The following is a 24,522-nucleotide window of genomic DNA, read 5'->3' on the forward strand; positions in this document are numbered from 1 at the left end:
CAATATGATACCCGTGCATTCTAACTTTAACCTGAGCTGTGTGTAAGACTTAACAAGTATATTTCTGGAATTTGTGAAAAATTTTTAAAAATAAAAACTCTTAGGTTTATAGTCAAGCAATATAAACCAACTTATAATAAACCAAAAGAGAAATTTTTAATTTGCTGCCATTCTGGTTTATAAAAGGTCAGATCGACTTGTTCAGTTTTGACATCAAAGATTTTTTTCTTCCTGCTTATTTTATCCTCTTGGAAAGCTCACACGTGATTTCTGATTTTGCTAGAGATCTTTAAACATATTGTCAGAATTAAAAAAAAAAAAAAAAAAAGGAAAGCAGTTTGGTGCAATGACACCTAAAATAACAACATTTTACAACTATGACTGTTGACATTTGCAAAAGTTCATGTTGCCAAGACAAAATACTTTTTTTTCCAGGGAAAGGAATTTAACTTAGCAAATAATTACTATTCCCCAAAGAAAGCAGTATTAAATAGCCTGTATTCACCATAAAGACTTATCATACTGTAGGGCCTTGTGATTACAGTAGCCTTCCCCAATAAACAGGACAGCCACATGTATTAACTTTACGGCTTGCTAAGTATAGACCTGAGCATAAACCCAACTGTCTAAAGTTTGCTATAGAGCAGTTGTGATTACCAGAGAAATAATGTTAAGAAGCATACCACTGTTATATGACATAACAGGAGTTTGTAATAGTTAATGATCTTAAAACTAAAGACACTGTTATTATCAAATAAAAGACCATCTTTAATTTACTGGATGTCTATGTAAGTTAGGTGTGACTTGGGTTGCACTAACATCCAGAACATATGGAACAGTTTGTTGTTTCTTTTGCACTTAAACTTCAGATGGGCATACAAAGTTTCCTATTTTGCCAACATGTATAAAGGGAATCACAAAACAGCAGTTATTTATCACACTTGTTTACAGTACTATTACACTCACACTACAGTCAAGCCAGTACGTAGTTAGTAGCCAGTCTTAGCATTTCATCAGAATATTTTATTTACTGTACAGGACACAGATACCCACATCATTCAATACTGGCTGTGGCTGCCGGGCTTGCTTGACATGCTACATGCAGTAATGCCCAGAGGCAAAGTCCAAGTTAAATTAAAATCTATTCCAAATTATGCTGTAGAAATCGGGTGCATACAGCCCCTGCGAAAACCTTTACGTAGCAAAACCCAGAAGCTCTTCAGAGATTTGAGGTATTAATTTTATCAAAATCACAGCTTGGCAATTTCATATATGAAATACAGCAGCTGTTTTGGGAAAAATAAGGATGCTAGGGAACACCATTCCAGATTTCACCTATTTTTCTTGCAATTATACATTTACATCAGTTTAAAATTACAATCATAGCAATGAATCAAGATTCCCCCCCAATTTATAGTCCAGGCAAGCTGAAGATCACTACTATCTGAACTTTTCTCCATCAAAATACTAACATCCAGCTTTTATGTTTCCTTAGAGATTCATTCCTCTGCATACTCACTGCATTGTTTAGCAGATAAGCTGTATCTTCCATATCCAGCACCATCTTTAGGCAAAACAGGGTGATAAATCCAGCAAGTCAGACAGAGGACAGTAGCTGGTTTCTACTTTGTTCAAGTAGGAAACTGGGTTATATAGAGAAGCTGCTATTCTGCGTAGGCTTATGATTCCCATAATGCCCAGCTAGAAAAACCAAAACAGACTAATTCATGAGGACGTCATTCTTAAATAGGATTTGAGTCAGGTTTGACCAGGAAAAGCACTTACTCCATAGAGCTCAGACATCAAAGATGAACTAAGTCTCTGCTACACAATGTACAAAGTGCCAAATTTAGAACCTGGGAATTAGTAGTCTTTCCTGTTGCTGTTTCCATCAGGTTTTGATAAGTTTAGCTTCATTTCAGGTTTTGTTATCTCAAATACTAGAACACCCTAAACTTACTCTAAATTAAATCAAGTTCTTTCCTAAAAGCCAGGACTAAAGTTTCCAGTGAGAACATAAAAGAGTGAAAAATTAGTGTAAGCTAGAATGATTCTCCCCAACAACAACAAAACAGAGAATTTTAAATACTTGAAATCTAGTATTTTCCAAGTAGATAAGCAACATTTAGCCTAAAGTATTCCTACATCAGTCATACTAATGTTACTGTACATTTCATTTTTGGCAGAAAATAGGGTATTGTAGGTATATTCATTATGCCATACTCCAGAAGAGATTAGCAGTAGCAATAGTTAGCAATTAATAATAATAGCAATTAATATTTTCCACATTCTACGTTCCATCTGTACTTAGATAAGTTTCAAGATAAAGCATAAAAATCAGTAGTTTGGCAACCTTAACACTAGTAATGAGAGTAAGCAGCATTGTGTAACACACCTCCTGCTGAGTGTGGAATATGGAAATTAATTCCTCCTCAGTTAGAGACTAATAGGCATTTCGTATCATCAGATTTTTATTGCCAGATCCTTTGAGTAACAGCACTGAAAACCTAGAATGTGTTTTCTTAGGAGGGGCCACCCTTCAAGATTTGGTATCTTCCTCCTTTGTATATGAAAGAAAAAAAATCTGTCCCTGGTAGATAATGCCAGACCCTGAACCTGCACACCCCATTGACCTCTGCTGCTAATTCTTCTTGAACTAGAAGTCTGAGTCTAGTTCAAACTCAGTGTCAACTAAAAATAGTGCAAAGACGACAAGTGACCATACTCTTAATTACTGCCATAAATCACAGTCAGTTTAACAATTTGTTTAATTCCTTATTATCTTCACAGTAAGACTTCCCTAATTCAAGAGGGTTGTGCTATTTTCCATTAACGTGAATTCTTAACAGCAAATACCCAAAAGATTCTCCTAAAAACCAATCAATTCAAACCAGTTCCTTCAGTGACATCAAACCAACAACTTCACATCCCTATTGATCCTATTAAAGATGAAGAGATTTGTCTACGTGATGTAGGGATGGATGTTTTCAAAATGCAGAGCACTGAAAACAGATGGCAGCACATCCCAATCAACGTCAACATTATAGTAAGAGGCTCTTCACCAACTGATTTGTATTAAAACACTATCTTGGAAAAAAATCCAAGGTACACTAATCCGATAGAAGGATAAAGACAAACACACCATCTGTTCACATCTCTCACTTTAACAGAGGTGCAGTCTTATCTTACTGCCCTAAAAACACACATGAAAATACTTTTAATACATGCAATTCAAGAGAGGCTATATTACTTTGAAGGAGCTGATCCATTCACGAGCAGATTTTTTGGGGGTAAAGTGACATTTTTGAGATTTTGTCAAGAGTTTAGAGCAGGGAGGCAATTTCTAAATTGATAGCACAGGATAAATCATTTATTCCTTCTCCTCTTCTCCTTCTCTAAGGACAACTTGGATTGAGGAACATGGATACACAACTAAAATGATTTAGATATCTAAAAAGGAAAACCACACACACATTTTGCTAAACACACCTTATTTTATATTTTAAGTAAAATACCTCATTCCATCAAGGTTATTTAAAAGCTTTCTAATATACTTAATCCTCAATTACCATCTCATGCTTCTATTTTAACTTATTATATTATGCCTTTTAAATACACCTCCTTCTCTTGCCTCAGAATTGAGGGAAAAGCTTTAGAGCTTTCAAAGAGGATTTAAATCACTTCTAAATTGCTAGGAGACAGTATATTTTATGTTCATATTACTTAAGAAATTTAATATACTAATACCCATGTATGCTATTTTTCACTTCTTTTTTTTCAGTATATTGATGCAAAAAATCTGAGCTTTTAATGTGGTATTGAAATGTTGGGTTTCAAATCTCCCTTGCCCTGAAGTTATTTAGCATTTTTCCCCTAGGTTTTTCTACTCTAAAATCGTTATGGCAATTCATCTTATGTTCCTCTAAAACCCCAGTGCCCACCATCCCAGGTATTTTTCTTCTTTTTGTTTTTGGGTGGGGTTTTTTTTTTGTTTGTTTGTTTTGTTAAGACTTCTATTTTACATTAGCTGTATTAAGAAAAAGGTTTCCCAATTCAGGTTGTGAGTTGGGTACATTATAAGTTCTTTATATGTAAATGCAGGGATAAATGCCCAGGGATTCTTCCTAGCCTGATTATCACCGGCTGACACTGCTTTGCAAAAGCACAAAACCACAACCACCCCCATTCCTTTCCTTCAAGACCTAAAAGGACAAGGAAATCCATGTAACACGCTCCAAAGCCCCAAAACACATCCACTGATGCCAGCAGGAAACCCAGCCCATCATGCCATGAGGACCAGCCGATCTGCCTCCCATTGCAAGGGGAGACAGGAGGAGGAGGAGGAGGAGGGAAAGCAGAAATGATCCTTGGTGGATATAGATGGCCATGAGCCATGAATTGCAGGGGACCACCTACAGCTACCTCACAGCATGGAAAGTTTTGCTTAGTGAGAAAGCAGCCTCCCAAGGGACTGCTCACTTCTGAAACACAAGCTAAGGGAATTCTGTACAGTGATGAGGAGCCAGGTCTCCATCGGCTCCAAAGCTAGAGAATAGGCAAATACATCACACTGAAAATACAATTAAAATGTGTCTGGCATTAAGCCAACATAAAGCAGCATGGAACACACTGACCTGCACCCATCTATCATCACATGTGCTAAAAACAGGTTTGGTCAGGAACACCACCCTTCTTGGGAGGCAGGGGACCTTCACTCAAATTTTCAAGTGCCACAGACAGACAGACAGACTAGAGGTAGTTCAGAGCTGTCAGTTTTTCCATCTCTTATCTTGGCCATCCCCTGGTAACTCCATGAAAGCTTTCCTCCAGAGAATAACCACATACATGTCCTGCAATGTGTGCTTTCGGAAGGGTGATATTGCACTATACAGTGGCTTACTTAAAATGGAAAAGTGTGTTTAACTCAGGTCTGCCTAAAACAGTATGTAAAATAAGACTCTATCTCTTTCCAAATCTGAATAACTAGATATAATTTATTCTTGGAACCAACACACCTCACAGGCAATCACTACTTTTTGACTAGTAGCAGAAACATAATTAACTGAACACTGCATAACTTGTCCTCAAAAGGATGGAGCAAGTTGCAAGTAATATACGGTGGACACCCACATCCATACACAGGCACTAAATAAGGAGCTCCATCCTGCCAAGTGCTGATCACCTCCTTCCCTGGCCAGGTCCATCCTCCTCCCAAGTGTGTTTCAAGGGATGGGTTGCTCATTAAGAGCACACACAAGTTTCAGCATCAGTCCCAAGTGAATCGGGTCCTCCAGGGCCAGACATGAACTTCTCTAATGAGCTAAGTAATCAAGGCTCTCTTAACAGCTCCAAACCATGTTTGTTATAAAACAACCACAGGAGAACTTAAAGACATATAGGGAGGGTTACGGGTGGTTTTAAGGACCAAAGCTGAACTTCCTTTGCAGCAGCATTTTGTAACATAACAGATTGAGACAGTTCTTCCACATTTTCCCTTCCTGAACCAGAACAACCAAAGATTAATCTCAAAGAAAGAAGGATCATTAAAAAGGCAAGAGCTGGCAGAACAGGGCTAAATGACAAGAACCACTGGTCTGGATTAGTGACAGTTAATCCAAAACACGGGGGGAAAAAAAAAAAAAAAAGGCTTAGAGAATTTGATCTTGCAAGTTAAAAAAATCTATATATATACATGGTTTACAAACCAAGCAAATTATTCCAAGAATAGAAATGAAATATGGGTCAGTTCTGGATTCTTAATCAAAATACTGCAGTATTCCTGTTAGCAGACTTAATCTGGGATTCAGATGTATTTAGAACAAGTGATCAATCTGTACCCAAAACAGAAAGCTTCTCCTATGCTATGCACAGTCCTGCAGGAAGCCACATGGTGACAACTTTAACTTACATTTATCAAGATTTAAGGCAGTAGATTTCATCGTTAAAAAGGATAAGGGGGAAGATGCAGGATTAATGTAAACTACAGTTTTACTATGGAAGTAAGAGCCATTGAAAGATGGTAAAGATGTTTGAGGTAACTGTCTCCATTTGCAGGGAAGACAGTTGAGTTTCTGCTGGATTTTTAACCGATTTGCACAGCTTTGAATAAAAATATAGGCAGGTGCAAAAAAAAAGTGCAATATGCTAGAAAGTACAAAGTTATTTCCTCCAAGCACCTTCATCTGCACATTCAAGACACTAGAACAATTTAATAGCTTTCCCTATTCCTGCACAACCTCCTACTTCCCTCCCTACACCTCTTGATAAAAATAAGACACCTGGCAAGGCTCTTTTCCCAACACATATTCCTTGTCCTCAGCAATGGGAATTCACCATTTGACCTAGTGGTGTGCTTTACAAACTCTTATGTTCTGGCTGTAAATAAACATACGTAAACTACCATTGCTCTTGTTATGGACAAAACTGATTGCTTAGTGCCTTCTACCACTCCATGGGCTTCAGGAATCTTTTGGAAACTTTCAATAGCAAAACGGGATGCATTGAGAGGGACGTTTCCTCCGAGGAAATGCGTGCACAGCACTAATGAAAGCAAGTTAATTGGGGAAAGCGTGTGTCCATGTGGGAGGGGAATATGTTGCTTTCACTGCCACAGCTGAAGAATCTCATTCTCTCAGCAAGAATAGAGCCGCTTGCAACCCAGCCACCTCTTTTGGATGAAAATTTCTCAGCTTCGATCTGAAAAGACCTCCCGCAGTCCCCTTCCCATCGCTATGTCAGTGCCCCATTCAGACCCCTCTCCCACAGAAGCAGTGTTTCTGGCGAGCAGTCAGTCATTTCTGATCACATTTTGCTGTTTTCTCAAACGTCAATTCAGTTTCCCCTTTTACCAAAAAAAAAAAAACAAAACAAAAGAATATATAACAATAGCTTTACTTGCCTGAACATCGAAGTCTGGAAGGAGGCGAGTGATAGCCTGTGAAGAGATTTTAAAGCATTAAAGCAGGTAGCTTTTGCGCATACAGAAATCTGTGCTGGGACATGTGTGCTCTAACCCACTGGTTCTGCAGCTGAGAGCTTCTGTCCCCTCATTTAATGAAAGCTCTCTTGCTGAACACCAAAATTCACCCAGAGCTCTTACCCACTAAGCTTCACAGAGAACATGAAAGCAATAAAATGCTAGATTATATAGACCAGCAAAACAAAGCACAAAAACTGGTGCATTTTCAGTTGTTGTTAAATCACTGGACAACTCAGAGCATTAAACACTGAATTTTTCTCCACTGCTTGTTGTAGCCACGGGACAGGCAAGGATACCTAGGATAGAAAGCTGTTGTTCAAGCATGTCCTGCAACTCAGCTACTTGGTTGTTACTGGGATTTGATTGCACGATGTTGAAGACGAGAAGAGTTTTACCCTAGACAAAACTAGGCCTTGTTATGTTTAGGAGGTTGGTTAGACACAGAGTCTGGATGCTAGGGAGCATTTATTTACTGAGAGGGTGGACAAATGCTGAAATGGGCTTCCTAGAGAGGTGGTTGATGTCCCAAGCCTGTCAGTGTTTAAGAGGCATTTGGACAATGACATTAACATGCCCTGAATTGGTCAGGCAGTTGGACTAGATGAACGTTGTAGGTCCCTTCCAACTGAAATCTTCTATTCTATTCCATTCCATCCCAACCTGTGACCAGCCACTACTATTACTGACAAGCTCCTACACCTGTCGAGGATCTCCACCAGTGAAGGAATAAGGTGACGTTCTCTCCATCTCCAATAGCCCAATAGCCTTATAACTTCAAAGGAACAAGTGTCTTAAAGTCAACTCCTTCTATTAAGACAAGGAAGAAGTCCAGCTCATATTTCCACTGGAAGGCTGAAAACAGAGGGAAGAGCATCCAAACCAACACTTGTTACACTGCAGAGGACGACAGAGAAGCCAAAGCTTGAAACAGAAGTATAGAGATAAAAAACAGAGCTTAGGATCCTGGCAGGGAGGTCACACAGTCCCAGAAACCCAGGTAAATTAAGCATGGACGACGTCAGAAGCAATACAGCTGCTCTCTTGGGCAATATCATCTCAGATGGCCATCTCAGAAAGCACTGCAGTCCAACCCATAATTATGGGACTCTTGAGACGTGATCTTTGGGTAATTAGGCAATGTCTTGTATATACAAACAGTTATCTTAAGAGCTGACTGAGCTTGTGGAAGTCATTTTACACAGCCTTAGTTTTAGACAATCGGCTTTTTTTTTTACTACACTGTTGGTCTCATGACTTTTTAAACATAGCTAGTTTCATACACCTGTGTTCCAGTGGGGTCTTGAGTTGAAAGGAATACGCAGATATGGCAGCTGCCTAGAGAGCATATGAAATAAAGCTCCAGCACTGGCCAGGAATGAAGACTCAGCTGTAGAAGAAACATAGGCACAACAAGCCAGGACATGACTGTTATCCGTAGTATGGCTGAGTGTCCTTCAGGGCAATCTTTTCCACTTTCTCAAAATATAGTAAATAGCTTCCTTCATTCTATGTTAAGGAAATCAAACTCTCAGCCAGTTCCTCCATACAGATAAAACTTGAGTTAACATCATGAATAAAAGCACATAAGTTTAATTGTCAAGATACCAACATTTGATCTGCATGCTGCAAAACCAGGAAGTTAATCAGTGTTTTAAGATATTTCTGAAGCAAAGGTACCCAGAAAACTACTGCTTAGCATCTGCTTCGCTTTGCTACTACTGAACAATATTGGAATTAAAAAGGGATCTTAGTTTCTGAAAAGTTTGAGTGCTGTATTCACTGGTATCCTGGTATCCAAACAAGCTCTGCTTTCATGTAATGTCCTTGGCAAAGGAGCTGTGTTTAAAAAGTTTCTCTAGCCATTTCACTGCAGTCACAAGTGGAAATGATTTTCTGGAGTGTTTATGCAAAAGAGGGAATAAAAAGAAAGTAGCAGTCAGAGAAATGAATAGTTCTAGTGTAAAAAAAAAAAAAAAGAAAAAACAAACCCAGGAAAAACCCAACACATTTATATACATCATTGTCAAGAATTATAGACATTGGTAACAAAAGAAAAAACTTAGTTTTGATTCAAGAAAAAAGCTGAGAGGTTCATATATTACAGTGAATGTTTTTGCCATGACTATACCAAAGCACAGAGTATCGGTACCATTGAACAGAGTCAAACAGCCAAGGAACCCAGAAATTTTGGGCAGATTTTTGGAGAAAAATGGTACAAAAGTAAATGGAGAGAAGTACAACAGGGTTAAACAGAAAAAAGACTGATGATGTTTCTGTGCTGCAACCGCAGAGGAATGGCTGTGGCTTGTGAACACCCACGCAGCTGCAGTTTGGCTGTAACTCATAGCCCAGTGCAGCCAGAGAGGACCAGATGGGGCAGAGGTGCACCTCTGGACTCAGGTGTGCCCAGAGGAAAAGTAACGGCTCTCTCTGTGCCTCTTTAAAAGGTAGCTAATGGAACCAAGTTTGTATCTCTATGTTGAGAAGTCTATAGGTATAGATGGATCTACATGAGATCGCCCAATTGGCACCACACAAAATCCCTGAAGACACACAGAGCTGTCATTATTCAGAAAACAAAAAATGGCACCCCCAGATTAGCACTAGAGAAAAATAAAATCAAAGACTGAGAACGAAGGTTCAGTTTTGCAGTATCTTAAAAATATCACCCTCTTATTCCATTTCCTGCTCCTCTTGCTTGTTTCTCCTATATGATATGTTAGAATTAACCAAAGAACATGTGTGCAGTTCCAAAAGCAGCCCTGAAATAAAATACATAAACACTAAAAAGCTCTAAAATAATTACCTCCTCCTTCTCCACCAGAGGTTTCACCTCCGCAAGGTGAGCATCCTGGAACTCTGTTGACATGGTCAGTAGTTGATATCTGAAAAGATGAAAAAAGATTTCTTCTCAGCTTGCATCAAAGATTAAATACAGGAACAAATAAAGATCCTGCTCCACCCAGCTCCCCCACCAATGACCCAGTGTCTCCAGTTACAGTTTAAAAGACCTTTGCAAGAAGATTGTGAATCTCCTGTAAAATGCCTCCCTGGTTTATTTATATACACGCCCCCACACAATATGAGATTAAAGAAATGTTAAGGCTGCAAGATCAAACAAAAGTTTATCAGCTTCAAAATGGAGAATACCGAAGGAAATGGGCATGGACCAGCAGAGCGAGCCACGGGCAGTGTCATTTCACAGGTGAAAGGCAGCACAGCCAAATTTGCACAGCCATCTTCTCCTGAAATTGGCTTGAATACCAGTCTCTAAAATTTATTTCTTTTTCTTCCTTTTTTTCTTTTCTTTTGATGCAGGCTCCCCTTCTATCCCCCAGATCTTTACTGTAAGAAAACTGAACTGGACGTTCATTGGCAGCATTTTACTTTCAGACCAATGTCCTCCATTCTTTGAGACAGAAGTACCTTCCCTGACCTGGACAAGCAAACAATACCAAGTAAAACCAGTACTTCTTTAAGTGGACACCAACACAATAATGCTGTGTTCAAACTGTCAAAGTAAGGAACAAGACTGCTGTGTCCTGCACTAGGAAAGGATCAGCATCACGATACTGAGCGCTTGTCTGCGGGAACCTTAACTGGGAACACGGATGTGGCCAAACCTGAAGGACTGCAGAGCTGAGGAAACTGTTTTTCACCTTTAATTTATGTTGAGCCAGATGGAAGACGACCAATGTATTTTGCCCGTGGAAATCTTTTGGCTAAGAGGCACCCCCAGCCCCAGCACATTCATACCACCCCAGGTGTGCAGACCCCAGATTCCTGTTTCCATTTCCAAGTTGGATGGACACCTGTTTAATCTTAAAATTAAACTGGTTAAACTAAACTGGTGTTAGAAAAATCTTGACCAAGGGTTGCATTTAAATTAAAACCTGAAGTAATTGAATGCCAAAATGCTGAAGCACCCGCTGCAATCCCAGGAGAGTGAGTACTGGGTTAGACAGAGCCTCCAGCTGTGCTGCTGGTGCAGGGCACCTTCTGCATTTACACCAACAGGCAGCTCAGGTCAGTGACCATATTAGCCCAACTGGGAGTTAAAAAGAAGAACAACGACTTTTTTTTCGTTCTCTCAACAAAGATAAGGTGCTAGAGACAGAGGGCTGTTCCCTGCTAAGCTCTAATGAATGACCAGAAACAGTTCGCAAAAGAGATACTGAAACTGTTTCAAGAGCAAGATGACAAATACAAAAGTCAAAGTACGTTTGTTACGTATCCTCTGGCCTGTCAGAGGAATGCTTGTCATGTGGGTTTTGGGCATCTTTGGAAAAAACCCTGGAAATTTATTAACTACACAACTATAAAACAAATAAATTATTTACTTTTTAAGAAATGTTTAGAACTGTCTCAAGTGAAACATACAAGTGTATTTATAAAGCAAGCCAAAAGGCTGAAACACATTTAGGAATTATTAAGTGTAACTGCAAGCATTTTAATTATTAACAATTTTCCTGCAGATTAGCATAAAACTACAGAACAAAACTGATTCTTTAAACCATGATTTCCCACTTCCTTACTTAAATCTGATTTAAGCCAATCAATTCTGTCTACAGAAATGACCTGATGCTCAAGAAGGGGTGTGAAGCCCACAGGAGTACTCAGGAGCCATAAACAGCAGCATTTTTAATCTGTCTCATGGGTTAACTCAACATGCTTTTCCCTGGGCAAAGATGCTCCAGTGGGAAAGCTTACAAGAGGGCTGGGTGTTGTGGGATGCTATGAAGTGGCACATACTGATTAAGAAAGTCAATGCTGAAAAAAGCACATGAAAAACAGCTTCAGATTTTAGGAACCCTTCTTGCTAGCTGTGCAATTGGGTGGGTTTTTGGTAAAGAATTAGGCTGGGGATTTTAAGCACAGAGAAATGCTTCATGAATATTTAACCCCACCACTTGAGGCATGGGGACAGGAACAAACTGAGCCCATTGTCAGTAATTTGTAATCCAAATTTACAACAAGGCACCAGAGATTCTTAAATAGTCAGAAATGTCAAGACAGAGTTAATTCCCTGGCAGTCACGCTGATTCACCTTTTTTTCTCCAGGTTTTCCAATAAGTTTTGCCTGTTACAGATTTTAATCACAAAGAACAAGTGAAAAACAAGTTTGCCAAAATTTCAACAACTGCAAGTGACAGTTTAGAAATACTCTTACATATTTTCATAATTACAGCCATCTATGTAACTGCCATTCTACACAGTGAGAAATTGTGCGTGGCAGAGAGGGAAAATAAATGCTACTGAAATATTTGGAGGTCAAAAATATTTACATGCAATTGCACCTAACTTTTTTTTCTTTTTTTTTTTTTGCAATTCAGCAAATTCTGTTAAGACAGGAACAGCGCCTTAATGTCGCACCTAATTCAGTAAGAAGGACTAGAAGTGGAAGAGATTTTCCCATGTTTTGCCTATAGGAGAGGAAAGTAAGAAGCCAGATCCCCTGCAGTTTTCCAGTAAGAAGCGACTCGAGGAACAAAGCCACAGCCAGTGTTTGTGGAAGAAAGTTGTTTACACGGGGTAGTTGCAGATTTTCAGGGACTCAGAGCATTGACTACAAATGACCAAAAAAAAAACTCTGCCAAAAAGAACAAGATGGATGCCTTTTATAGCCTTAAAAAACAATCCTGTTTTCATAATAGTTCAAAGTTGTTGCTCTATGTTTCCGAAAGAACCAGCACTAGGAAGTGCTGACCAGCAGATTACACGACGGCCATAAAGTCTGCCGAACAAAAGCCCAACATGTACCAAGTTCTCTCTTTTGGAAGGATACCAGAAATTGAGGCCACATAATGTTTTCAGATCAGGCATTTTCCAAGCTCTGGGTTTTCCTTTACCGCATCAGGAATACCTGAAACATTCCTACCAAGAAACAACCTTGTGATGAGGCGGCACAACAACATGCTGTTTGTTCACGAGAGCTGGCAAACAAAGCCCCGCTATCTGACAGCACTGTAAAAAACATCTTATTTTCCAAAGAGAAAGATGCTGGGGAAGTGTTTTGTACCACCCATGTTCAGCACAAATTTTATAATCGCTAAATCGGTGCTTTGTGCTCCCCTCCACCCTGTTATGTGACAGGGTAGCTCGAAGCTAATATAGCTGCATAATTCTCCTAAATAGATAACCATACAAACATTCCTTTATACACATTTCAAAGCACTTGCCTCACAGAAGTCTTCAAAAGACAAAGTTCATTTATATCTGCAAGCAGTAGTGTAAAGTTGCCAACTTGGAGAAAAACAACTTTTTTTCACTCCACTTGGCCAATTCAGCCTGCTCAGAGGGTCCAAGTTCTCTTCTCCAGGACAAGCCACCTCCACCCAGTGGACACCCACCACCCTGCACCCAGATATCAATTACAATTGCTGCTCAGAGGATTAAGTTTTAAAACCATCATATCTCCAACTAGGAAAAAAAGGAAAGGTTTAAGGCACCCTTGCAGCTGGCAAAGTGCTTTAAAACGGGTCACATATTTACCTTTGCCAACCAGCAAGAAAGGCATCAAACCAACCTCGAAGTAGCAAGGAAGCAAGTGGGGAAGGGTGAAGTCATCTGTGCAATACTGTGTTCACTAATTTCATTCCCAAGAGGTTTTTCTGTACCCCTTCCAGCCAAACCCACTGCTTCCAAAACCACCCGAGCGAGTGTCGTAAGCAAGGCCAGTAACTCAGGAATCACTTTACAGAGCCTGATTACTTTGCTCTTAAAGGTTCGGAGCATCATCGCTGAAGGGACAGTCATCGCTGAGGACTTTGCAGGGGATAGAGGATGGATGGGCAGCCTGGCTCTGCACGGTGTGAAAAGAAGCTAAGAAGTCACACATCAGGCCACCCATCCTCGAACACCAGCAATGTTGCAATCATAAGCACTGAACATTAGGTAATCCTAATAGACGTGACCGAATTGATTCCAAGCACAGAAGCTAAACAAGGTCAAAGAACCCTCATTTCAAACTTTATTCTGCTGAAGACACGCAGACGGCTGTCTGACTTTGTGTCACAGGGTGCATCATAATGTGTGACGGTCTCACATCCACGAAGGGCTGGGGAACTGCTACCAGCACTACAGGATATACCTCTGCCTTCATATCCAACTGTTTTTTATTTACATGCTATCATAAAAAAAACCCCAAAGAACAGGAAAAGGCTCCTGCCTGAGCATTTCATAAAGAAGGCAATTTCCTCAAAACAGATTGTTTAAACACTGGCAGCAGAGATTATTCTGGTTTTGAGTACCGATATACAGAAGGGTAACCTCACCAGAACAGCCTGATGGCATTTCCATCTTTGCAGGCTGAGCAAGCAGGAGGAACAGTAATCATTTTACACATGGAATTAAATACTTATGAACATCTAATGGCAAAGAGGAGGGAGAAGGCCATGGGCACTGACAGCTGCAGCTCCCAAGCACTGGTGTTGCTCTCTCTGGAGAGAGAAAGCCCACACCAGACTTGGGCTCCAGGGCCACACATGGGAGGTGTTTCCAATCCAGCTACGTCACTCTGCACTTTATCCCTTGAAAGCCACAAGTATCTTCAGAGCCCAGGCACCAAAGCAAGTAGGAAGGACAGGGGTGGCAATTTGAGGCTTTGAGCATCTGCAGCAGCTCAAAGCACTATTAACAAAGCACAGATGAGGCAATGATGGAGAGAGCCAAGATGTCTCCAGAGCTCTGCAGATGTCAATTAGCAAAGATCTCCATCAGTTCCAGGTCAGAAAAATAACCAAGCACCTCAGGCCTCTGACAGTGAAGTGAGGAAAGTTACTCTGACACTCAAACACCACTTGAGCCTGACATATGGTCAGTTAGACCTCTTCCAGTCATTAACAGTAAACATTGTAAACTAGTCTGAGTTACTGGCCCTAAAATAAAAAATGATGGTTAGTGTAAACGGAAGAGCAGCTTGAAAAAAAAACTTGTCTCCGCTAAACAGAGACAAGTGGACATCAGTTAAAGCACCCATGTACGGTTATGGTCCACAATGCATGCTCTCATTAAGGGCAGTTTACATTTCAGATATTTTATAATAAACTTGACAATCTGATCTTCCTGTTTGCAATCCATTTAAAAATTATTCATTTTGCAAACATCCAAAACAGCTCATGCATAAGCATCTGCCCACACCATGCCCTGTTTAAGCTACTCTTTGTTACAGGCACTGGTGTCACGAGGTCCTTTGTGTACTGAGTTACTGATTTTCTCTGACATAGTTCCACACAATAAATCAAGAGAGAGGTTTTAATAGAAGTTCCTCCCCTTTTAAAAGAAACAGATGACTTTTGACAGTTAATTAGCATCTGACTAAACAGTTTGGACAACAAGTGTCGAAAGCTGAAGACACTCAACTGCTCGGGACTCTCGTGTTTTCCTTAGACTGTAGTTACCTCTATTTGAAACTAAAAGCTAATAACCTGACACAAAGGAAGCTTAGCAATGTAACACTTAAATTGCTTAAAGTTTCAAATCAGAAAAGGTCAGGAAACAAAGCATTATATTAACTAGTGAAACAACTGCGCTGCTTGGTGGCCTGGGTTCACAGACATCCTGTGAATCGCCGTCACCCAGCCCTCTTCAAGCACAGAACGCTGCCAATATCCAATTTAATTATTTTTGTTTGTTTCTAACCAATTTGCTTTTATTTCCGTTCAAACCCCTTAGCAAGCTGCTCCACCAGCAAGCTTTAGCGAAGGCTCTAGTTGAAAATAAGAGCTCAGGCTGGCGTCCAGAAAAAAAAAAAAAAAAAAAGAGTATAGTGTAGCATAACAGTGATTTTCAAAGCCAAAACCCAAGAAAGGCTTAAAGTTTTAGCCACTTTTAAGTTTAGAGTTATGCTACGTGCTAATCAATCTGATTAGGAAACTGAAATGTTTCAGCCAAGCACTTGAGCCCTGTGCCAAGTAAGAGCTGGGTGAAGCCACACAGAGAGGGCTGTGAGGACAGAAACAGCGGCTGGTCCCACAGGGCTCCCACAACCAACACCCAGGAGTGGGTCCCAAGCCTCTCCCGCAGCGACGCTTCCCATGGCTCCACCACACCCTGACGTGAGAAAGACAAGACCTCCAGGCTTGTCTCCAGTCCTTTTCTTCTGGCTGTTTCTCACTTCTGTGAGTGGCACCAGTGCCTCTTCAGCTGGGATCAGACACAGCCTTTAAACTTGATGGTTCCTCTGACCCGGGACTGGTTACTCTTCACTCGTGTGAGACGCTCTGGCAGCTGCACATCGATACCAGCATCCAAACACAGTGAGCTGGGAGCGACCCTTCTGTCTACTCTGCAGATGTTGAGCAAGAAAACTGTTGAAATGAGGCTTGCACAATCCTCTTGCTGTGGGATGCAATGAAGAATGTTCCTTGGAAAGCTCAGGGTCCTCCCGTGCTTCATGGGAGTAGAAACTGGCTGTGGAAGGAGTTGGTGTTCCAGTCAAAGGACATGCCTGCTGTGCCCCTCTCCTCTATGCTGGACACCCCTGTTTTTTCCCCTCTCACTCCCAGTATTATGAGCAGCTATTCTATTCCTAGCTATCAGGGAAATGGAGAGCTTGCAATGCCTTAGGGCTTTTTTCCTGTTGTAGCAGCCCCTAATGCTACCTACACTGCAATATCACAACTCCATGAGGATTAGTGTTTGTAATCCTAATGAAGATCTCCAAAATTCATGTTTCTTTAGCATCTGGCACCTGAAGCTACTTCTGCACTTACCTCTCTGAGAAGCGGTTATCTCCAATAATGTGAAGTTTCTTTAAAGAGATTAAAAATCTCTTTGACTCCCTGGACTCTCTGGCTGTGAAGACTGCTGCTATCTCAACCTCCCTCCTCAGGCAGCCACCGCTCATCACTGACCCGGCTGCAAGCAGTCCTTGCAGAGTGTAGGGGTAGGGGAACCTGGGGCTTTCGTAAGAAATCCTACATCCCAGTGGAAGCCCAAGTTTACTTGGAAACATATGATGCCCCTTTGTACTGCTGCCAATATTGTCCTTTAGCTTTAAATGACTGCAGGCTGTGGGTGGCAGCACAGACGGGTGGAAAGAGTGAAGAGCAATCAGCTGCCTTCCCAGCTGTCTTCTTATCCCACCAAGCTGTCCCGTCTCCTTCCACTGCCCCAGCACCTTCCCAGCATCCTCCCAACATCCTCTTCTGCATCCGTCCACCTCCTCCTCCAACTCACTGCAACCACAAATGTCCTAAGCAAAGATGAAAGGCGATGATGCGTTGGTACAGATCCTGACACCTGCCTCGCACCTGGGTGTTTGGCTGTGCTTTGGGGGCAGATTAAATAACTAACACTGCAAAGATGCGTTAAGCATTTCATAACATGGAAGAGATGGCTTCTGCCACAAAGATTGCAGTCTAAACAGACAAGAAACAAGCTATTGTTCCTGCAGCTCACCAGTGTCAGGCCATGCTCCCCACCCCCTCCTGTTCTCAGTCTGCCATGCTTTTATAGTTCATAGCCTCTGCCCAGCTGCAACTGCTTCAAAAAGTGGGTGGTTCTGTGCAAGTTAGAGGCAAAACCATATCGAGATTATTCCAGAAGGGTCAGGCTCGCAGTATACTCAGAGATGAGAAATGTTATCTGGCTCTCTAGGTTGCACCCTTGCAAGTACCTAGTGGTTTCTTTTGCATATTTAAGTGATGTTGCAAAGACAAGTACTTAAGTTACAAAACATTGCAGCTAAAGTTGACAAAGTATCTTAAACTACATTTATTCATTAGGTAATACTATATGGGTAACAGCTTCTGGGTACATATACAACTTGTTCTGCTACCTATTAAAATTGCTTGCTCATTGCTGTTACAAGTTCTCTTTATAACACTTGCCAAAATTTCTGGGCTGAAGTTTTCCATGACAAGTGTCAGGACTTTTGTTTGTTTTTGAGGAGGAGAGTATAATTTATGGATATCATTTTGTTCCTGTGAGCTCCCAGTCCCCTCTTCTAGGATGAAGTTCAGCATTCTAGATCTTAATCCTGACTCAGACTTTGCATAAATGGGCCATTGTGTTATGGACACATCTTTCATTCTTCCCAAGAAACTCCCATTATAAAATCACCCAAATTTAAGCATCTGCATATGCTGAACTACCCAGGACTAGATTTGTGTACCAGTCTTCCTTTGACTGCAAGCCTCAGCATCTAGACCTATGTGATCTCCCTAAGGGCTGAGTATACTCCTGCCTGTATCACAACTGAAGGGACTGGTGAGGGAGAGTCTAAACTAATGTTATCCAGCCTCAAAATAAGGCCTTTCAAAATCCTTCAAAGTGGACAAAAAGCAATTACCCATCCTCAGCTGACTTTGTTCAAAACCTTACCCATCCATGCCCCAGCTTGGCATCTATTGTATCAGGCAGAGAGCTTACACTCATTACTTTCCAGGTTCCATTTGCAAGTGGGGTTGGAGTTATACGTGCCCAAGTTTTTAAATAAGATCAGGATTTTATAGACAACTTCATAAAATTCAGTATGTTTCACATGGGAAAAAAAAAAAAAAAAAAAGATATGTGATGTTCTAAACTTGAATCATCTAGAGAAAAGAATAGTATTTGGAATTTGCCATAATATAAAGGGTCATCATAAAACTCTGCAGTGCATCTACCTCATAAAATGGTCACATAACCCACCAGGTCACAACTTTGTCCAAGGACACAAATGCATGTCAGAATTTAGCAGGGATATGTTACCTACAATACATACACAGCATGTTTAGAGCACTCTAGAGCTATCGCAGTAGGAAAATTACATCATTAGTTTGACAAGGTGCGCATGAGCTTCCTGAAGGAAGCAACCCCAAAACCCACAGCAAGAGCAACCCTTCCTTCCTCTAATAGTGCATTTCCCATTTGGATGTCTCAGCGTGTTCACAAACAAAGTTTCCTTTAAAAGCTGTGTTCTGCTTTGCTGATTACTTTTCAACATCACCTTCTGCTTACCAAAACACACACACATATATATAAATAAAATCTATTACCATTCTTTCATTTTAAACACCAGTTCCTCCATTTACAGTCTTCATCAGGAGCATTACAGATATGGATCCTTATATCCTTATCACTTACTTTTAACTTCCTAAAAAATTCAGAATTTCTTAAAGAAGTCAAGTAGGAAGACTGGTGAAAAGGCAAGGGCACACACAAAAACAAGAGATGGTCAAAAGCACATGGCAAGATTTGTTTTACAGCCAGGTTTTCATGCAGCACTAAGTCTTAAAGTTTGTTATTTCCATTAATTTTTACATCGTCCATACACTACTAGCAGACTGGCCTTACACATCCATGGTAGAAAATAAGCTAAAAGAGCTATACTTTTGAAGCTATACTTAGTTCAGACAGGAAGGAGACAGTTAAAGGCTTGGAAAAGTAGTGAATATCCAGTTTTAAAAACAGTGCTTGAAAAGGAAGATCTGCATTGACCAACTTCCAGCTATAAAGAGAAAAAAAAACCTGACTGACAGATGAAAAAGATACATTAAAATTGTGACAATTAACTGAAAGGAAGTAGTGCAAAACCCAAAAGAAACATAGGAAACGTGATCAGCCACACAAAATAAGAGCCGTAGAATTGACATACATCCTGCTTTGTACAAACAGATACAGCTGTGGAAAATTTCATCAGTGCAGGCAGTCCAGCTGTGCATCAGCAAGCGGAGCACCTCCGCAAGGGGAACATCCCATCTGACAACAAACCGCTGGGCATTATCCAAAGACAACACTCTCGTACCAGTTGGGAAACAAAACAGGCCTGATCCTGCAGCAGCCCTTAGCTAAAAGTAAACCTAAACTCATCTCCCTCATCGCCCAACATAGGAGCTTGCAACATTTGAGTCTGGAACTTGGATAATTGCAGGCTTTACTCTCTGAGCACTTGCTGTGCTGGATTAAATGGTGAATAATGGCACTGATTCTCACAGACTCTCAGTACTGAGTTTAATTATGTCATAATAACACTTTAACGATACATGATCACATATTCAGGAGAAGCTCTGAATGGTTCCTTACTGCTGCTCCAGCTCCGCAGCCAAAGGGAACCAACAATAGGGATTACCTCCTGCTGACTGGCCCCGCTGAAGTTACCCAGGGCTCTGGAAGTGACACAGATAGGGAAAAAAAAATCACCACCATTGGAGAGAAACACCAAGTTCAATAGCCATTATATTCATGGCCATTGATTTTCGAGAGGCCTAACCCAGATTTTAGTCATCCGTAGCAACGCACACCACCAAACCCGGAAATGGGATTGCCTTACTCTCAGCCTTCTGAACAGTTTCTGAATATTTCCCACGGTGTTCCAGTACTAGAAAGTAATTTAATTGCAATGTTTGGGAAAGAGCTTGTGACAGATGGCAGAGGGGTAACTGTTGCTTCCTTAACCTGCCGGCAGCTGGAGATCCCCTCCCCAGGCCTCAGCCCAGGCAAGCTCTTCCCCAAAAAGGCTGCAGGGGAGGCACCACCACACATTAGGTAAACTCACAAATTTATACCTAAAAGCTGAAGCTAAAGGGCAGTCTACATACAACACCATCTATTTAGTGAAAAAGTGACAGGACAAAATGGGCTCTTCTGTACTTCTCCCTGAGATTTCTAGGTGCTGTGACACGATGTGGAAGTTGGATGTAAACAAACTGTCAGCTGGAAGTCACACTTCCTCTCAAGGACCAGCATTTCAGCCTTATTACTATCAAGCAGTCGCATCTCCTGGGTTTCAGAAGGTTCTCCTTTCAAGTGGTCAAAACAGAGCAACTAGAGAAAGTCACTCTTGCTGCACACTGTTGGGACTGAGCTGATTCAGACGCTGATTTCCCAGGCTGGACTCTCCCCTGACAGCAAATGGGCTTTTGTGACCTTAAGCTTCCAGCTGTATGCATGATGTAAACATTGCTGATCCATCACAATTAGAATGTTTACTATTTTTGAGAGTTTCCCGGTTTCTAATTATCCTCATTCTGAAGAGCTTCCAGTCAGTTTCACCCCTTCTGCCTCTATTCTTTCACTCTTTGTCTATTTTGAGATAATAAAAGCAGGAAATGTCTCATTACACATAGGCTCCATGTTTTGTGCAATGGATTCTCAGGCTCTAATGAGGTTAAGTGAAAAACCAGCATTTTTGATGGGAAGTTAGAAGTTTGCCAAAATGCCTTAAGCTGGTCATGAGAAGATGTATACTGCACTTCAGTCAAACAAATTAATCACTTCGGTTTAAAAATCTGCATGAAAGAATTTTTCTCACAACAGTTCACTGCTAATCCCACCTGAGCTACAAGAACAAATTTCCCAACTGTCTTACAACTATTTTTAAGGACCAGGCTCCCATGCCAAAATATCTCCCAAAATGCACTTTGATCTCCCCATGTAACTGTCATAGTGCAAAAAGGAATATTCAAAGGGCAGAGTATCTCCCACTGGAGTAAAGAAAATGCCACTGAGCATTCATACAATCTACCCAGATGATCTGTCACAGCTTTAGCATTCCCTTTTATTTTGGCAAGAACAAAAAAGCCATTGTGCAGGGGAGAAACAGAAAAACTTGAAGAGTCTGTTTTTTGGTGGTGTGGACACTGGTTCCCAAGCACGGGCAGGCGCATGTGGCAGCCCTCCCTCAGCAGTGGGTGACACTTCTTTGGTTATTGCCAAATTCTGTGGACACCTGACACTTTGACATCTCTATCCTGCTGTCACCTTGGGCGAAGTGGCCAATGAATGTAGGGAATCGGTACACAAACCCTTTTTCCGAAGGGAAACAATTAAAAACCCCAGCTTGTCAAGGCCTTCTAGATCTCTCTCCCCAAGCCTGGTTCAAGGCCAGCCACTTTCGCAGAGTGCCCGTTCTCAAGGTGATGAGTTCAACTCCCAGTACACTGATTGTAGAAATGTTTGTTCAAAGTTGAAATCCATCCCATTCAAGTATCTGCTAAACTGCAGTGCAAGGAACTCAGATTCAGAAGTTGTGGTCTCCAGTTCCCCAAACCGTTATGCCACGGCTTCTGTTCAGTTTACACGAAAAAAATATTAGGTACAGAAACCATACACACCCTAAGCTGTCTCTCATTACTACATTAAAACCTGTTTCCACTGCATCTGTATTTTCCATGTCAAAAGACATTCATGTGCTATTCTTCTTCAAAGGCACAGAGCTTATTAGTACTCTGGGAACTGTACAAGCCTTTAAGGAACACTTTATTTTTGCTGCATCTACTCCCGAGTTTTGCCAGTTCATCCACAGTCATTAAATTCTTGCTGTGCACTGGACATCGTACAGCATTAGCTGCTTGCTGTTTACTCAAGTACTTGTGATAAAAACACAGTCTTTCTATGCCAAACTGCGTTAGACTCTGGTTAAAAGAGCACAAAACTTAAAAAAAAAAAAAAAAAGTTCCCACAAGTTCAAAGTGCACCAGCTTAATATCACTGACAGAAGTTTTGAAGTTATGTCTGTAACAGTCAAGACTAAAACCAGCAAGGCAGGCTTCTCACGTGTTTACCTGAAGGATTTGATAGCTCCTGTTTACAGGCTATTTTCATCACTTGCCCTCAACAGTGAGTTTTTCAGCAGCTGTGTATCTTTGGCACACGTGGACACAAGAAAAAAAAAAAAAAAAGAGTTGTCAAAAAGCCAGAGGAAGTCAAAACAGTGCAACACCTTTGCAGAGAATCCGGACAGAAAGCCTCAGGTTGTCTTTGACATGTCCCTTGCCACTAAAGCTGCATTTTCTAGGTTCAAAATACAGTTTTTATTTAAACAGACAACTGGGGAGAAAAAGATCCAAATAACATAGTTGGTAAATACTTCTATCTGAAGCCTAAAGGGTTCTGCATCCTATTCTGGGGATGGGGTGCAAAATTGGGCAGTGTGGTCTTTATAAAACAGTGTGTAAGACAGTGAGCAATGCCAGTTTGCAAATGTTTCATAGGAAAACCATAACACAATGGAAAGCGTTAACCAAAACATCCTCCCTAGCAGAAGTGAAATCACTTATTTCATCAGACCCAGTGTGCAGCTGTGCCTCCACTGCAAACACCACCGTGAAGTGCTCTGAACCTGAGCAGTGCCTGGAAGGACGGACAGCAAACTCTGTTTATCATCACATATGAAGAAAATAACCCCATGGAAACAACTGACCGGTAAAGGCTGGTGACCAATCAAGCCTGTCCTCTGCCCCAAAATCCAACGCAGAGCAGTGAGAGCAGAGAGGCACAAGCAACAAGCGCCAGCAGTCAACTTCTGTAGGAAAAGTATGTGCCTTCGTTTTGCAGCTGTTTTCCAGCCCAGCCCAGCCCACTGCTGCCAGGGGAGCCTGGACTGTGGCAGCAGAATCCAACAGCTGCCTCCGCAACCAAGAACGGCTGGGGTACAGCTCGAGGTGCCCCATCTGCTGCTGCCTCCCACCAGCACACAGCCACCAGCCCACCGAGAGCCACCCACTCCTCTGGCAGCAGCCAGCAAATCCCTGCTTGGAAGGAGGAGGGGGGGCAAGGGGGATTTATTGATTAAAAAAAAAAAAAAAAAGTAGGGAGGTGATGCAAGGATGCACCCTCCAAGGGGGTGCGAGGCCGGCGGGGTTGGATTGGTGGATGCGTAGGCAGATGGAGAGATAGGTAGATAGATGGATGGATGGGTAGATGGACGGAGAGGTACATGGATGGATGGATGGATGGATGGGTGGGTAGGTGGACGGAGGGACCATCCCTTACCTGCTGCGGTACCGCTCTCCCTGCGCCGCTGCCGCTCTCACCGCTGCGCTCCGACCGCCGCCCGTCCGCCGCCGCGGGGCGGATTTATAGCCCGCGCCCCGCCCGCCGGGCGGCGCTGCCCGCCGCCACCGCCGCCACCGCCTCCCCGGCGGCAGCACGGGGCGGTTCGCCACCCCTTCCAGGGCTCCGCCCGCCCGTCCCCGCGCCCCGGGGCTCTCCCCCCACCTTCTCCTCCGTCGCCCGCAGATGTTTGCGGCGGCTACATCCCGGATGCGCGGTTTGCACGGATCCCTAAATATCAGCGGGGGATCCCCGGCGCACACCCCAAAGCCCGGGTCCCCCTTTTGGAATAGCCGGGGGCAGGATCGCCTCTGGCAGCTCCTTCCCGGGCAAGTTTTGGGGGCAGTGAACGGCTGAGACCTGCCGCCCTGCTTCCCCGAGCGTAAATATCCCGGTACGACGAGGCTTCACGCAATCTGGTGAGGAGAGACGAGTACGTGCAAGGGTTTACCCAAGGACCGAACTTGTAGCAGTCTTGGGAAAGACTGAGAAAGACAGCAAAGGACAGCAACAGCAGGGTCCTGGTCAAAAAAGTGCGGATACGTGCTACTATATAAAAAGAAGTCTGTTTACCAGACCCTGAATTGCAAAATCTTATCCTCATACATTAACATGACCACTGGGAAGGAACTCTGATTGCACTAAAAAGAAAAGAATGCCTCCACAAATTGCTGATGAAGTTCAGAGGGTGCAGTGGGTGCTGCAAGTGCTGTGTGAGTTTTCCAGCAAACGGCTCTTTGGCAAGAAGTGCAGCTAATCGTTTATTCCAAAAAGAGGCCCTAGCC

At 42.0% G+C, this 24,522-nt stretch overlaps 1 protein-coding gene across 1 annotated transcript in view; it reads right to left on the reverse strand.

Moving 5' to 3' along the window:
• Nucleotides 1–23,739, reverse strand: part of NDRG1 (N-myc downstream regulated 1) — a 41,123-nt gene extending 17,384 nt beyond the window's left edge. The window contains exons 1-3 of the mRNA XM_014965472.1: nucleotides 23,678–23,739; nucleotides 9,786–9,864; nucleotides 6,899–6,934 (exon numbers count right to left, since the gene is read on the reverse strand). Coding sequence (XP_014820958.1) covers nucleotides 6,899–6,934; nucleotides 9,786–9,848 — 99 coding nt within the window. The 5' untranslated portion in view covers nucleotides 9,849–9,864; nucleotides 23,678–23,739. The remainder of the gene's footprint in view (nucleotides 1–6,898; nucleotides 6,935–9,785; nucleotides 9,865–23,677) is intronic.
• Nucleotides 23,740–24,522: the final 783 nt, after the last annotated feature.

This window comes from Calidris pugnax, unplaced genomic scaffold (genome assembly GCF_001431845.1).
Source record: "Calidris pugnax isolate Ruff unplaced genomic scaffold, ASM143184v1 scaffold41, whole genome shotgun sequence".
NCBI lineage: Eukaryota > Metazoa > Chordata > Aves > Charadriiformes > Scolopacidae > Calidris > Calidris pugnax.